Raw genomic sequence first — 17,775 nt, 5'->3', positions numbered from 1 at the left:
GCTTGTGGAGGCTCTCAGTCGTACAGGAAAGTTCCATCGTAGAAAGGGTTCTGTCAGTCCAGACCGGGTTCCTAACACCCAAAAATGCAATCTGATTTATTCCATCCGTTGCCAAGAAAGTGAGTGCAAGGAACATTACATTGGAGAAACCAAACAAACACTCAAGAAAAGACTTTATCAACACAAATGGAAAAACAATGATAACAAAAGTGCAGTATACGCACACTTAAAAGAAACAAACCACACAATTGAAGATGAACAAGTAAAAATCCTAGGAACAGAAAAGAGATGGTTTGAAAGGGGAGTAAAGGAAGCGATTTTTGTTAAAAAATTTTCACCCTCTCTGAACCGTGAAGGAGGTATCAGATTTAACCTGTCTCCTATTTACAATAACTTGTTGACCAGTAAGGGACATAGACATGCTGATCAGGCTAACTGAAAGTAGCTATTCAGCCTTAGCCCAAACAATAGGCCTAATCAAGACCCAATGATAGGGAGTTTAGAAACCAATGGGCCTCTTCATCATAGGGGCGTGACTAACCATCCCCACCCAGTCCTCAAACAGGCCACGCTCAGCCTTTTAGCGCAGAGCAACTTCCCGGAGTCTTCACGGAGACTTCAGGGTTGTCTACCGCTGACGAAGCTTCTGTGAGAGAAGCGAAACGTCCTTTTTTGTTTTTTGTTTTTTGTTTTTACCCACAGGTACAGATGACGACTGACAGAACCCTTTCTACGATGGAACTTTCCTGTACGACTGAGAGCCTCCACAAGTCTTTTAAATATATACTTCAGAACTCGTTTCACTGCCAGCGCATATGGTTGAGGATCAAGTTCACGTTGTTCTAATTGCATTAGTTGATAGTGGATCATTCATTCGGTGCTCCCTCAAGTTGCAGCCAAGTAGTGCATTCTACTGGAATGCCGCAGCAGAAATGATGATGTCTCCGCATTAGCTCACCAGAGCACATCATTAAAGAGAACATATCGTGGGAATTTGCCTTTTTAATTAGTTATATAAAAATGGTCAAAAAGGAATTGAAATATGTCTGTGAGCAAACCGTTGTAATTTACATATCAAGTTTCACCACCTACTGCTTGGCAGCTATGCGAGAAAGAGAGCTAACACTCTCAAGCGATGGCCAAAGTCCAAGCATGAGTCGAAGCCAAAAAGTAGTGTCTTAGCGCAGATTAGTGTTAGCCACCAACATTAGCTTCTGATAGGCTGCACACAGTGGACATGCATGTAGATCTCGGTTAAATTAAACAAAAAGTTGAGTTTGGCAGCTTCCTGGTGAAATGCTTCATCAATAAGTGAAAATACGACAAAAAAGATTAGACAATCTCATGTGCGCTCACACTTTGCACTTGCTTTTTTCGACTCTGAACTCAACAAGTAGACACCCCCGAGCTATGCTGCTAGTTATCATGGTAATGTACTCAATTGGATTCTGGTCACACCCAGAATCAATTAATCAATGAATAGTGTTATGGCCATTTGTTGTGTGCATTGTGCTTACGATTATCACTGTAGTCATCGACCAAGATGATCTCTTTCACCAAGTGAGTGGGACTTTTCTTCAAGACGCTGAAGCGTGATGAAGAAAGAGAAAGGGAGAAGGGCGAAATAAAACACCAAGATCCCAATATTTACATTTGTTTATGTGCAACACGAACAAAAAGCATTCACGTACCTGACAACGGTGCGCAGCAGAGCGGAGCGGGCTTCATTGTGGAAGGTGATGACCACACTCGAAGCTGGCAGGTCTGACTTCCACTGCTTATGTCTGCAACTACGCACGCACGCACACACACACACACACACACACACACACACACATTTGAATACAGATGTTGTGAAGTGGGAATGCGCCGGTGAGCACAATGAATTAAGACAAAGGTGCATGCGTACCCACTATGCTATACAGCAGTGATTTTCAACCAGTGTGGCGTGGCACTTTAGTGTGCCGTGGAAAATTATCCGATGTCAATTACGTTGACAAAAATACATAGTATTTTCTAACAGCTTCTTTTGTTGTTAATTTATATATATAAATCATGTATAATGGGAGGCAAAACAATGAAATGCTCTTCCACTAGATGAGTGAAGGTACACAATAAATCTGCATATATACTTTTTGGGAATCGCTTTGCCGAGTGGTGTGCCGTGGATTTTTTTTTCCAATGTCCATTATCTGCCTTGGCTCAAAAAAGGTTGAGATTGGCCGAGATTGGCATTGGGTTTCACTAGAGACACACCTGAATTACAATCAAGAACATAAGACACTGGGGAAGAGAGCAAAACGGAAGCAGTAGAGGACCATGGCCTCATTAGCAACCGCCTCTCATCGCGTCTGACCCCGGCCACTACAAACAACCAATTAAAAATCTGCCATACACACCAGACTAGTTTTGATATGCGTGTGCAGTATCTAGAGCCAAAGTGTAGAAAATGGATTTGAGTGTGTATGTGTGTGTGGTCCTTTGTATCTGTTCTATCTCTGTCACAGCACCATTGGCTTCAAACAAATCAATATGTCACTTCATCAATCTAAAATTAACATCCCCTCAATCATCACATTGGCAGAAAAGACTATTAAGGTGTGAGCCTTTTATCAGAAATCTTTAACTTCTTAGGATTCTGTGTTGAAAATCGCAAATGAGTCCCTGGGCTGGGGAGACCCTAGAATCCGTCTTTTTGCCCTTTCACCGTCGAGAGCGCCTGCATGCTGGGCAAACTGACAGAACACTGCCAAATCAATATGAGACGCATCCCTACTCTTTTAGTAGGCTAATGGCTTTAGCTAGCCACGTCAGGTCAGCGCATCAGTGAGGCATGACCGTTGTCACTCTCAAAAAGACTTTTAACGGCATGTTTGTGTGGTCGGACTGGAAGTGCAAAAATAAAACCTCTCTGATGAATAGACGGGTGAGTGTTGGAAGCAAACATAGAGAGCTCATAGCGTTTGCTTAATGAGCTATTAAAGCAAGATCAGCATCACCAGGAAAATGTTATCAAATGAAGTACAATGGGTTGGTGAAGCAGAGAAGCAATAAAACAGATGCTAATCCTTCTGCTGTAATGGAACGACTTCAAGGAGAGCGATCAAAGCAAATGTGTTTTGCCTCCAGTGTGACAACAGCGGGGCTGTGAAAAACTTGATGTATTTAAAGTTAAAGAGCACAACTAACATCTGTCTGTAGAGCAAATTGAAGCAAGGCCAGGAAACAAAAAGGATGGGTGCGTTTATTTTGAGACGACAAGGGCACTTAGAAGACCTCAGCCAAGACAGAATAATGACAGGCATTGGTCAATTCTTTACTAACAGATTTGCACTCGATATAATACTGTAAATACACACTGTGGCATATTTGGTTACCCATTCTCCTATTCTCTAAAAGGGTTAGAAAGTCTGCCTTTCTGTGTGAAGTTTGTATGTTCCCCCATGCTTGTGTGGATCCAACCCTTCCCCACCCCTCCTCAAAATAAATGTGTTAATAGTTGTTTGTCTACAATGCATTTTAAAAGTATACATACTCCTGTTCAAATGTCAGGTTTCTGTGGTGTATAAAAACTATTTTTTTAAAAATCATTAAAACCAAGCATTTGAGCAGGGGTGTATCGACATATTGATTCTCTGTATATGTGCCCTGTGATTGGCTGCCAACCAAACAGGGGTTTAACCTGCCTCTAGCCCAAAGTCATTTTGGAAAGGCTCCAGTTTACCCGAGACCCTGAACAGGATGAGCAGAAGAAAATGGATGGATGAGTTAAAAAAAGGTCCAATAAACAGAAGGATGTACGAGTTCCTCTACCGCTGTTGCCAAAGTACAGCTAAGGTGTTGGTTTGGGTTTAAGTGTGGTCTTACCCATGCGCCGTACAAAAAAAATGCCTGAAGAAAACCTGTGCTGTTAATTGGTGATTTATAAGTAAAATTCAACCGATATGACTCCACATGTGATTGTCCCCTATTATACTGATATGCTCTCAGTCGCCATTACAAGTGGAAGGATCGCTCACTGTAAAGTGTGCTTGGAACCTGCTGCTACTTCCTGGTGTCGTTTCATTTGATCGACACCACTACAATAGAGCGTGTTTCCATCGGATCTTATCATTGTAGGACAAATTAGTCAAACAGACATGGAGAAAGGCTTGCACACTGTAGTTACACATGAAAAAGCGTGAAGAGGTGAAACGTGGATCTTAAACAAAAGAATATGCTTGTGTGGGTGCGTGGTTGTGTATACATCGGTGAAAAATGATAATACATACTGGTCATGTCTAGTATCCGGTACAGCTCTGTCCATACGGAGCTTATCGCTCTCCACCTGGTTGAACTTGTTTCTGGCATATGGGTCCTGACCTGGTCGGACCACTGTAGCTCCAACATACAGATCTTGGTCGAAGTCCTGCCAGCGGACTTTACCTGGACACAGACAGACACAAATAATAAGCACAAAAAAAAAAAAAAAACCTGCTGTGCTTTGTTGCCATTCTATGGGGACTATTGACAAGGGTGGTTTACAGTTAATTTGTTCAGATATAGGCATGGGGCATAATAACTGGCTGATTGATCGTTGAGGATTCTGGCAATTATGTGAGATTATTGTTGATTAACCGTCTTGGTGTAATGGACAATAAATGAAGCACACAACTCAGCAGCAAAGAGCACAGGCATTGCTGTTTCAACTCGTGGGTGGCCTGAACAGCGACAATTTGGGACAGCATTATACTTCCCAATCTGACATTAACACAGAAACAGGAGTTCTGCGTATTCTAAGGTTAGTTGTAAGGAAAGAAGCAGTACCGTTAAGCCGGAGGTTTGAAATCAACGTTTACATTCTCGGTTCCGCTTTGTGACACATGTCGAATAAATTCAACATTTCCAAATCATTTTAACCTCCAAAGATTCTGAGCCGACACAAATGTGTCTCGGCTAGAAAGGGGATTATACATTCTACATTCATTGTAAGGTTGGAATATGAAATGCGGCAAGGTTGATGCAAGAAGACTTCAGAGCTGTCTGAGAAGAAAGCTGCTTAGCTTCTGTAAAATATTTTCTACTCATAAACAGAGAGAGAAAAAAAAACTAATACACTGTCCTGATAATGTGCGAGTTGAAAAACCTGCAAACATTCAAAAAGACGTTGCCTGGGTTACCAAGATCGCTAAACAGAAAAAAAAGGTTTGATTTCCCAGTTAATCACGACCACTGAGACACGGCTAATTAGCTGAACGCCGCTGCAATGGTAATGACTTGTTCTAAGCGTATGGCACTGTGAGATTATACTATCTGTCTGCGGAGGAGAGTGCATGGAATGGCAGGCGGAGACAACGAGAGAAGAGAGAAGGGAACGCTGACGAGGATGAGAGGTGACAACCGAAACGAGTGCATGTGTCTAACTTGACAGTATGTGTATGTGTCTCGCATGTTAACTAGATGAGGCTCACAGTGATCAGCCTGTGAGTGCAAAGTGAAGCGGCTGAGACACGGCAACATGATGTCCTTGCTGATCTCGGGGCTCCATGGCAACCATTAATGTTTCTTCTTTATTTTGTTTCCCAAATAAATTTGAGTTTCTTCCGTCTTTAAATCCGCCTGGAAGTTTTAAGTATATTCTGTGTCCACCGAGCTGCATCGTACGGTTTGGGGAAGTACGCCATCAAATAAAGTGGCAGAAGGTGCCAAATAAATACAGTGACTATGAAGGAGTGAGTACCAGTACGCGGGATTGGTATCAGGCCTCTACCGGCCTTATTTTAACATGTTGAATTACACATCGAGGCTCCTGACACCAGCCCCAGATGATCAAGGCAATTAAAAAAAATTGACATTAAATAAGTCCTCCTCTGCAGTAGTTGGCGCCATCCTGCAGAAGTTTGACATCAGCAAATCATCATCTGAGTCGGAAAGAAAGACCTTTGTTCACAAATTTTTGCCATTGTGTTAAATAGCACACTGTATCGGTGAGTATTCAAAGGTTAAATATCCATACTGGTATCGGTCTAAAAAAGTGATATTGAACATGGCTAACAGTGATTGTCGCGTTCCTTCTCGTTGTTCATTGTTTGTCACCATCCCGCTTACACACCCACGTGCAAACACAAACCTGATTAGGTTTTACCATTTCATACTAACTTAATGCAGACTGAACTGTAATGTACATAATATCATATCCACAGAGCCCCACTTTCAGGGCTGACATGCTCGATTAGATGTCCACAACCTCTCTCATTCATGTGAAAGGAATTAAAAAAAAAAAACCCTCCCTGAGCCCATATTTTCGAGTGCATCCCCTATAGAACTGGCTTGTGGTGTGCATGTTTGGATTTATTTTTTCCACTGGTGAATAATGGACAGTTTGAACAGTCTGCACTTCTCTCCCTTGGCCTCTTGCTCACTGAGCTCTTTCCACTCTGAGCCTCTTCTGACTGTCTGTTTGTGTTGGCTGCAGTATTTTCTGGAAATCCCACGATGCTGTGGTGTTGTCATACTGATGGTGCATGGCAGACAGGACTCCCCCGAGTAACCATTCCAAAGCCATCCAGTGGAACTCCACCAACCCACTCAATTCACTCCATTCCAACACACCACTATGTGTCTTTAGAGTCACTCCCAAATAAAAATAAGCTCAACATTGGTCTTTTTATTGTTTGACGTTAAAGTATGACAATATCTGTTCAAAAATCTCAAATTTAAAATAATTGTTTAAATGTGTGGTGAAATGAAAAATCTTGTATCATTGTTTTTAGAGATGATTGATTCAGGGTGGAGAACTGAACAAATGCAACAAGAAATGACGAAAACTATTTCTGGCCCTTAAGGCAACTGCTAGTGAATTGAGAAATCCATGTGGAATGAAAAGAAGGCAGACTGGGACTGTTTAAAAAGCAGCAGGGGATTTCTTCTCCAAGCGGTTGCTAAAAAGTTGTTCATTTTCCAAAGGTTCAATTTAAATGCACTTATTCTAACGCAAAATCTATTAAGTGCCTCCCTTTCGATTTTTAAAATGGGTGGTGCACAGTCACCAAGACAACCCATGCACACTTATTGCTCTCCATGCATTTAACATTTTTTTCAAATATTTTTTAAACACATTCTGTTCCACCCTTACTCTGTCCACTCTCCTCCTGCTTGTCCTTGAAATATCTTGGGGAATATAAGTGCTAGTGTTATGATAGGCTAAACTGCCTGGGTGATGAATAAAGGCACCCTGAAGTTATAAAGCCTCCCACTTCTCTAGTCAAATTGGAATCCATTTCCACTCATGAATCAATCAGATGCATGCACTCAACTTTTCATGGGTCACACGGACGGTGTGGGAGGGAGGGGCGACAGATCCGAGCAAGGCTCCAGACGAGAACTGCATGACAAGTCGCTCAGCTATGACTTTTTCAATCTGCTCTGCTTTTGGATTCAGATGTTGTTTCTGGAAACAGTGGGTGGAGATGCATAGTTGGTTTTGCGGACATATCGCGTTGGAATTTCAACCATTGGACTGCCAAGTGAAATGAATTGTCTTTTCTGTTACTAGTTGGTGTAACGTATGAAGGTCGAAGAGGATGGGAAACATGTAAGACTGATCAATTACTTTTGAAGGAGGAAATGATTTGGTTTGCCAGAACACTGGAGATACATTTGCTTTCTAGACACAGCTGGGATGTATTTATCTTACAGTTTCTAATGTAAAACCACAACTACAAACTCCAACAACTGGATGTCGTTAGATATGGCAGACCCCCCTGTAACCTTATTTTGCTCCTAAATTAAATAAGGGTACGTGCTATGCGCTACAACTTTTGTTGGAATAATATCAAGTAACTTGTTCAGAATGAGTGAGTGAAGTTTTTTTCTTTTAGTCATTCATATTGCATACATTATTTAAATGTAAAGCCAGCAAACTATCTTGAAAATAGGCTTGTTATCTGACACCCTGAAACTTTTTGCCACATGGGCAAACCACAGGGCCCGCACTATCCTTGATATAAAGCCAGTTGGCTCAGGGCGGGTCAAAGAATGTCGCTCGAGATGGATTCATTTAAAGACAGCAGCAGGACAATTCGATGACACCTTCAAATACTGTCGCGATTACATTGGTGGACTTGAAGGATTGCAGCAAATAAATAAATAAATAAATAATCTTTTTTAAAAAGTTGCAAAGTCTGGACAAGATGAAAGAGTTGAAAACAGCTGTCAGAGCAAACTCAACCAAAATTGTGTTCCCCAGTGTAATTATACCAACCTATGGAGAACTGGAATGTCGGCTTTATGCGTTACTTGATGCTTGCGCCGCTGTTCAGATGCAATGAAATTAAAATTACACGCCTTTTGAAAATATACTGTCACAAGACTCTTCATGCACAAAGGGGGAATATAATGTATGAAAACTAGCACTTGGGAGAAACTCTAATAAGCTCCAGGGCGATCTTTGAGCACATTTAGGCCTCAGTCAGAAGGGAGCTTCTCCCTTATACAGAAAAATCAAGCTCATGTGTCACCATACAGGACAAACAAGGTCCCACTGTCCACCAATTCTCAATCAGTCCATTCCCAGAGCCAAGTGTAATTTGATTGTCAGTTTTAACAAACATCCGTGAACTTTTTGTAAGAGGCCGAAGTCCTCCCAATTTTGGGCATTGGTTTATGAACTAAAATTTTTACAGAAAGTTCTGAAAGAATTTGGGTGAAATGATCCAGATCCTACATCCAACTGGAGAATACCTGGTGGAATAAGCCGCGGCCACGCAAGATTGTGCATTCGTAGTTGTAACCCTCTCTTTGGACATTTCGACCAAAAATATATCGACATAACTGTGATGCATTACGAGTAAGATTCTTACCAGGCGGCAAAACTTCCTGAGTCTTGTCATCAGTGTTATGAGCTCTGTGTCGGCGGGACGCGTCGCTCGAGTCCCAGTCATCCTGAAAGAAAAAAAACAAAACAAATATTTTAACACAACTTATAAAAATGTCAAAGAGTCAATCTAGAAAGGAAAAGATTTAGCTATTGTGGTCATGAGTCATCCAAGCACTTAATCTAATATAACGTTTAAAGCCACTGAATCAATGCAATGTGAGACAGGACTATTAGAAGTCTAGACTTCAGGGAACGGCATGCAACAATTTGGTCAGCAGGCGTCTTCTGAGAACCTGTTGCTTTTCATACCTTTCTGTGTAAATACATATTCTTAGGACAGAGAAGAAAAACATTAGTGACAGATAAAGTATCTGCCACTGAAAAGATTTCATTCCCTTTATGGAATCTTTTGCCTTTATGTCTCCTCATATTGAATCTTCAGAGATGAAGATCGGAGCCATTTACAAGACTAATCCATCAGAAACAGTGTGTCTGAGCTCATTAATTCCTTCCATTCAGCCGTCATTTTCAGACATTTCACAGTGAGGGAGAGATCCCCTTATTTCATTTTTGAGACATTTTCGACAACTGTGTGCTTCCATCTTTGTGGGTACAGTTTTGTTGAAGGATATAAGATGCAACTGTATTGGATTTGTTGATGGGCAAATCATCAATTGTCAGCAGGCCTGACAACAAATCATCTCTTTAGGCAACCTTGATCAATTTACATGGCACATTATACAGAATACGTTTACACAGAGAAGATATAGTGACGTGAGATACAAGGGACCCAATCTTACGCATTTTTAGAGCCAACATTTGACAACTGTCACTCATTATAAATCTGTGGGGTCCGACTGTATGTCCATTTAGATATTATACTGCCTCTTGGTGGCCAAGGGACACACACTGGAAGAAGCAGCACAATGTCCATTGAACTGAAGCAAAAATATGGCAAAAAAAACTGTTTAATTCTTTACAATCAATTTAATTATGTCCTCACTGTTTTTTTTTTAATGACAGTAATATTAATCGTTATTTTTCTTACAAAAAACCTTTCCAAATACTTTTTCGTTTCTCATGTTTTTGAAGAACGCTGTAACTGGTTGATGGCATTTCCATTCATTTTAATAAATGGGGAAAGATAATTTAAGTGTTTTGCGTTACAAATTAAATTCGTACCTCAAGGCACCACTACATATCTACATAACAATTTCACTGACCACATAACCAATTTTGGTAAATACTTTTAGTGACGCCAGAGGACAGTATCCAAATTTTTCCTTATCAGAGTTGTTGAAGGATATAAGATGCAACTGTATTGGATTTGTTGATGGGCAAATCATCAATTGTCAGCAGGCCTGACAACAAATCATCTCTTTAGGCAACCTTGATCAATTTACATGGCACATTATACAGAATACGTTTACACAGAGAAGATATAGTGACGTGAGATACAAGGGACCCAATCTTACGCATTTTTAGAGCCAACATTTGACAACTGTCACTCATTATAAATCTGTGGGGTCCGACTGTATGTCCATTTAGATATTATACTGCCTCTTGGTGGCCAAGGGACACACACTGGAAGAAGCAGCACAATGTCCATTGAACTGAAGCAAAAATATGGCAAAAAAAACTGTTTAATTCTTTACAATCAATTTAATTATGTCCTCACTGTTTTTTTTTTAATGACAGTAATATTAATCGTTATTTTTCTTACAAAAAACCTTTCCAAATACTTTTTCGTTTCTCATGTTTTTGAAGAACGCTGTAACTGGTTGATGGCATTTCCATTCATTTTAATAAATGGGGAAAGATAATTTAAGTGTTTTGCGTTACAAATTAAATTCGTACCTCAAGGCACCACTACATATCTACATAACAATTTCACTGACCACATAACCAATTTTGGTAAATACTTTTAGTGACGCCAGAGGACAGTATCCAAATTTTTCCTTATCAGAGGCCAGTGTCATTTTTCTGCATTGAAATACAAAATTTCCACAGACAACAAAATATTGCAAAAAGACCTCCCAGAGGAGTGGAAGCATTTATAACTGCAAAGGGCGGACCAATTGCGTTTCTCTTCCTTTTTCCAATTCGCATTCACATCGGTGCAAAAATGCAGGTGGAACCGATACGTTTGTACATATAGCAAATGACGGTGGAAATAAATACACTTACATAAGGTGACATGACATTTTCAAGAGTCAACATCATGTAACATAAAATTATGACATCATGATTGCCTTTTCTCAATAAAAACGAATGCTGTACAATCATTCCGTCATTTGATCCACGCCCCTTGCCACCCAGTGTCCCTCTGGAGTAAAAGCAGATTTACATGGGCTGACATCCTTCATTGTGGCTCTGTGACACCGCTGTAAATTATTTCATAGCCGCTTAAGATGACAGACATCAGCTACTGAAGTTCGCCAAATGGCTTTCCCTCCCCGTCAACACTTGAGTCAATCGGTTTATTACGTCCCATGTTCTTATTTCTGAGCGTCATCCAGCCCTACCAAAACACTGTCAACTGATTCTTAACAAGTCTTGCAGCTCACTGGCTTTGCACACTAGAACAGTGGTATCTAAGAGTGCTCATGGGAACACACCCTCCCAATGAAAATACCACCCAATTAGCATCTGGACTTATTGGCAGCATCCAATGCACGCCATACAAGTGTGGCTTCCAGTAGCAGTTTAATAGCTAACGCATGGGGTCCTTTCAACAGAGCCAAGTGGGCAACATCAGTGGAACAAAAGTGATGTCACAGTGAAATAGAATTTTCTGACCACTGGACATTTTAGGGGGTGTTTCAGCCAAGTTGGAAAGTCCCTTAAATCATGCGAGCACATCATTAGAACCTTAAGTCGTTATAAATGATTAAAAATGGGCTGTGCGTCAATTCAACACAAGAAGCTGCAAGGAAACTTGGGAGCAAGAATAATCTGTTCTGCAAATATGTGAAGTAATACAAAAAGACAGTTTTTAACAACGAGGATTTAGATTTAATTCCGCCGAGTTTTGTCAGTGCAGTACAGACGTACACCTAACATAGCTATCAGTTTCTATGCCACAGGGCCCTTTTCAGGTAGTGGGAAGGTCAATCTCGGCTCCCTTTGGGCATAAGGCGAACTACCCGGCAGCCAAACTCAGGACACATAGAGAAGCGGACAACTATTTACACCGTCAATGAGTGGGAACAGAATCTGTACTGCCTGCACCAAGGTCAGGTAAGTGGACTACTACAACATCAGCGACTCTGAGGTGTTGCCTTCACAGGTGATAATATTCCAGTGTCACCATACACGGCGTCAAAGAGTGTTTAGTTCTTATGTTTTACTGTAGTTCAAAGGCAGAAAATGTTGTTTCGCTCATTTCAAATAATGTACTCTTAGATAATCATCTGAACCTCTTTCAAGGCACTCCGGGGGACTCAAGGAAAAACTAATTTTCTGAGACTTTGGAGAGCACAGCTTAAGGGCACGAAACACAGAAAGGTAACCCAAAGAGGCAAAAGCAGAACTGAAGTCTTCAATCTTAGATTGGTCTCCGTTGCAAGCAGAATGATGTCATATTTAATTGGTCTGGACAGTTGTATGCACCACTGAATTTCAATTTTCACGGTTCAATTTGTGCTTTGGACAAATGAAAATGGCAAGTAGATGTTGGAGATATGCTAGTCTACTTGGTAACTTCGAGTGGAGTGCCCCTGAGCCAGGCACCAATCCTACCTAATTGATTTCCAGCACTGGAATTATACTGTAATCATGAGCATAATAAATACTGTACATTTTAATTGAAATTATGTATATATGGTAAGATCCAACTTTGAATCAGTCACAAATTCACATTAGGTAGCTGGAGGAACATGAGTTGGATTGAAAACTGACACAATTAAGTCCTTCGTATAACTATTTTGTTTGCTCCGGACGACCGATGGATGGCTGAAAGAGTGCCTCATATAGTACAACCTTTCCCAAGGGACACACAAACTCGATGAATTGAATGCACTCAGCAAGATTCCTATTTTCAGATTACCACCACAAATCTTTGCGATTCACAGCTGAGGACTTTAAAATGAAAATGAGAACCAGTTAAGCACTTTAGTGGACACGTGGGCATAATCGCCTCTCCAAAAGCTACTGTGGATATAACTTACAGAACAAATGCTGGAGTAATATTATTGCATTCGTATGATGGATTTTACAACCTGATTTTTATTTTTATTTTTTTATGTCTGCAGTTTTCTGTCCTTGAAATATGGGCTGTTGCAATGGCGGGAAAAACAATTTTTATATAACTCAGTATAATTCATAGATGGTTGAATGATACTGACCTGCCTTTTCCATCCTTTTATTTCTGTTCTCTTTTGGCTTTAAAAAGGCTTTCACTTGTTTTCTCTCATTGAGCTCAACACTGCTTTTGGTCACCGTCAAGACTCAGTGCTGAATGTGTCCTATCCTCTTAAGAAATGAGCAGCAATTTGGGCCTTGCTGTGACACAGGCAGACATTAAATGAAACATGACAGTTCCAGAACAATAATGTCTTAATGTGACAAGAACCTGCCCCGTATCAAAGCACCACGACGAACAAAGTGCACACACTGACACAAAACAATTTAAATATTTAATTTACAGCCAGAAGTAACTACAATGGCCTTAATGCAAGTCTAAATAACGCTGCCATGTTTCTTTTATACATTTTACATCCGCTATGAATGAATGCATTGGTGACTCATACTTGAACAGGAGTGCACGCAAGCAATGACAAAATTATTATTTTGCAGACATTATATGAATTAGAAAGATCAGAAGAGTTAAAAAATTCTAATGCTAAAATAGAACTTAACAACACATTTTCATAGAGCGGGTTTAAGACCACGTTTGTTTTCGTTTTAATAAACCACAACGAATTTGTAAACCTGATCCATTTCCATCCTTTGCACCACAGGCAAACACATTTGGAAATGCACCCAAAAACAGGTGACCAGTTGATGGAGTCCATAACAAAGCATTACAGTGTTCACATCTGACCAAACGAGCAGCACCAAAGAGGAAAAACTAAGCAGGGTTCAACTGGACCGAAGTGTGCTTGTGACAACGCGCCCCAAGGAGGAAACCTTGAACAGAAACTCAGAGAGACTATCGGCCCTCTACCTCGACGCATTGAGACAGAAAAATAAAAGCTGGATGGCTTAACAATTATTATACTAATATGAGCAGTGAGAAATTGTATACAAATAGTAATACAGTAGTAGTACCTGCCATGTATTGTATGAAAGCACAATTCAACCAGGTGTAATTAATAGCCCTAGTCTATTTCATGCCAAGTGAAGGATGTTTGCTGGGTGTTCTCACACCTGCTGCTTGGCTAATAGGATAAATTTAAAATCCCCCAACACATCACGACATGCATGCATGCTTGAGAGTGTGAGAGAGAGAGAGAGAGAGAGAGAGAGAGAGAGAGAGCGAGAGCGAGAGCGAGAGAGAGAGAGAGAGAGAGAGAGAGAGAGAGAGAGAGAGAGCTTTCGCCAGTGTCAGCTCATATTTGTACGTGTGCACATGAGGCCCCAGAAACATTCGTGTGTTCGGGAAGGTTACACGCACACTGTGTAGATGAGCGCGAGTGTGTGTGCGTGAGCAAGTGTGTGTTCATCCGCTAATGGTCAGTGTATAATCCACGATAATCTGATCACAGTTGATGACAGATTAACTCAGAGAGAAGCCAAGAGCTATCGCGCGCACACCAACATTTGGATGGCGTCAGTTTGCATTCATGAATTTTCCGGCCGTGGGTGTTTCGTCGACTATAACCTCCAACCCAAGTTGTACTCCGCAATGCACACATGCCGACAAGAGCAAGGACAAGGGTCATATTTACCTGATATTGACTTCCTGTTAAGTAAAAGAAAGTGGTCAAATTGGTCAGAAGAATATTATGCAGTTTCATGGGTGATTTTATAACGATGCAATATGATGCAAGCATCTCATTTGACTGATATTCTCTCTGACTGTTTGGTCATTCAGTTTATGTGGAGTTAGACAGACTTGATGGTGTAATTAATGTAGGTTAATAAAAACAAACAAAATTGTACATTTAAAAAAAAGGTTGATGCAACTTCCTGTTTCGATTACTAACAGTGTGGTGGTTAATTTGCCTGAGTTCCAGGCAGCTTGCGAGTTCCCAATCAGTGATAGTGTGAATGAGCATTAAAGGTTGTCTGTCCTTACTGTTCTGTATACCTTGTGATAAAACTGATGACCAATGTCTGTGGAGTACTTCCAGTAGTTCACCTATGTGGCCACAATCTTGTCAGATTTATGGACAAACTGGTTGACCTTCTTAGGGTCACGGGAGAGCTGGAGACTACCCCAGCCGACATTGGGCAAGAGGCAGGGGTACACTCTTTACAACTTGCCAGCCAATTGCAGTGTACACTTATTCAAAAATCAATAATGCCTGAATACAACAGTGTTTATCGTAACCAAAGCAAACAAAAGAGTCAAACCGAGGTGGTTTGCAACTATGCCACTACTTCTGCCAGGCCTGGGTGGAGAGCTAGAGAGAAAAAGTGGGAGCTTGTGAGGACTTTTCGATTTCAACAAGCGCATACAATTATTCTTAAGGCTTCTTTGGACCGGACCGGGTTGCTTCACAAATGGACATTTGTGTTTGCTTACCGCAGTGACTCAAAATAAAAATGCGCCTCAAACATACAGAGCAAAAACCAGATTGATCAAGACATGTCAAATTTGGGTGCACATAAAAATGTTGGAGTAAAATTTTGTTCAATCCCACCCTTTCAAAGTGTATGTGACATACTTCAGTATGGCTTCAGTGTGACCTCATTCCCAATTTAATTGTGTTATTCCCCTTACCAAAACACCCTGCAGTTATGTCGTTCCCTTAATCTCTGATTACAAGTTGCTTATTGGAGAAGAACACTTTACTGAACTCTCGTAAGGATCATGGGACCTACCACCAAAAACAACAACAACAAAAAAAAAAAAAAGAATGCCGCACCGAAACGGAATTTGTAATTGCATATACTGATGCCACAAGATATAGGCAAAGCACTAAAAAAAATGGAGAGAATAATAAAGAATCAATGTCATGCATCAAGAATGTACACTATCATGAACTCCTGTTACATCAACGACTGTCTTCAGTTCTTCTATTCTTCACAGCTAACCCTCTTCACATGATGTTGGTTAAGAGTATTACCTGGGACAGTACAGTGAATGAACCCTCGTTTATCACAATGGTTACGCTCCAAAAAGATCCGTGAAGTAGCCAGCTTTATTTTTTACAATTATTAAACAATAAAATACTATAGAATAACAAAAATTAAAAATGTAAAAATATAAACGTTTTCCGCAAACAAACATCTCAAAACACAGATGAAAAAGCAGAGGCAATGTATAAACCCGAACAACACCACCTCGATTCCACCAGATGGCGCCAAAAAACATACCTCGGTTTTCGACCATAATCTGTTCCAGAAGGCTGTTCGAAAACCGATTTGTTCGAGAACCGAAATCATGCTCTTTTAAAAAAAAAATCTTTATTGAACATGTCTGCTCACAATGGAACACAACATGAGGAAGCCTTCACTTCCTCGTGTAAGGAAGGCGAGAGGAGTCAAGTGGCACATTCAAGTGCGCTCAGTTTGGTCGAGAACCGATTTTCCTAATCCGAGGCATTAAAAACTCAAAATTTTGGTCAAAAACCGATTTGGTCGAGAACAGAGACGTTCGAAAACCGTGGTTTGACTGTACTTAAATCGCACTGGAAAGTCAAGAGAACAGATTTTGAGCTATCAATAAGTTCTTACACCCCCCCCGCCCCCCGCCCAAATTCTCGAATGCAGAACTTCGAATATGCCTGAGTTCAGTCTTGTTCAACAAGAAAGGATCAAACCAGGGATAGAAGCTCATCCTCGATGTAGAGCTGAGGCTCACAAAGATTTATCATGTCCACATGAAAGTGAGCACAGATATTTATGATGTCCGCCAGGCAAATAGCATTCTGCAGCTGTGATGTTACAATAACCTTAGCAGGTCCAGGTCAAAGCGAAACCTGCACCACAATTCAATGCATTTGCATTTAGACATGGCACTCTATATGATCTGCATGTCACAAAATATAATATTGTTTTAGCTCAGGGTCAGCAAACTTAAATAATCAAAAGAGCCATTTGGGAGCGCCACGTGACCCTGAATGTTAAAATATATTTTACGTGTTTTATTTTGTTCCCCCCCTACATTCACTATGGGGTTTCCAAATCCAAACAACTGGGTAGTCTGACTAGCGTCTCGGAATGGACTGCCTTTAAAACGTAGTCGCTCCATGCAAACTAACAACATATGTGCATCATGACAGCTGTCACCACATGTGGTCAGACAAATAAACACACACTTGTAGAATGAGATTGATGTGATATGACATTTGACCTCAAACATCTGGGGTCACACCACGTGTACAATCTTGGAACAATAAATCTTGCAAGTCTGAATGGAATTGGTTGTTGGGAAAGCTCTGCATCGACTTCAAAAAGACCTGAGCTACCCATGTTGAGCTGGATATCATTCAAAAAGGAAAGTGCTCTTCTGTAGACCTCAGACTAAAATTCCTGAAAGTGGGAACGTTTTTGTGCAAACCGTCACAGAACTTTCAAATGCGCGTGACATGCGTGCACTCACGAACGCACGCTTTTCTTTTGAGGAGCGCTCACGGTTCGTTTCGCCTCAAGAAGAAAAAGAAAGAAAAATACAGAGGGGTAAATTCACTGTGTCAACTTGCAGCTGAGCTATTTTGCTCATACATTACGAACCAAACTGCAACAAGTCACACCAACTTGTGTGTGTGTGTGTGTGTGTGTGTGTGTGTGTGTGTGTGTGTGTGTGT

At 40.8% G+C, this 17,775-nt stretch overlaps 1 protein-coding gene across 3 annotated transcripts in view; it reads right to left on the bottom strand.

The window, feature by feature from the left end:
* The window catches only part of galnt2 (UDP-N-acetyl-alpha-D-galactosamine:polypeptide N-acetylgalactosaminyltransferase 2), a 48,128-nt gene that overhangs the window by 16,053 nt on the left and 14,300 nt on the right, over window positions 1-17,775 (bottom strand). For 2 of the 3 annotated variants that reach the window (XM_019895882.1, XM_019895884.1), the window contains exons 2-5: window positions 8,841-8,922; window positions 4,272-4,425; window positions 1,692-1,790; window positions 1,518-1,585 (exon numbers count right to left, since the gene is read on the bottom strand). In XM_019895882.1, the coding sequence (XP_019751441.1) occupies window positions 1,518-1,585; window positions 1,692-1,790; window positions 4,272-4,425; window positions 8,841-8,922 (403 nt within the window). Of the gene's footprint in view, window positions 1-1,517; window positions 1,586-1,691; window positions 1,791-4,271; window positions 4,426-7,295; window positions 7,430-8,840; window positions 8,923-17,775 lie in introns of those variants that run through there. The other variant, XM_019895885.1, reaches the window with a different exon arrangement.

Source organism: Hippocampus comes, unplaced genomic scaffold (assembly GCF_001891065.2).
Source record: "Hippocampus comes isolate QL1 unplaced genomic scaffold, H_comes_QL1_v1.1 scaffold80, whole genome shotgun sequence".
Taxonomy (NCBI): domain Eukaryota; kingdom Metazoa; phylum Chordata; class Actinopteri; order Syngnathiformes; family Syngnathidae; genus Hippocampus; species Hippocampus comes.
This window is presented reverse-complemented; position numbering and strand designations above follow the sequence as displayed.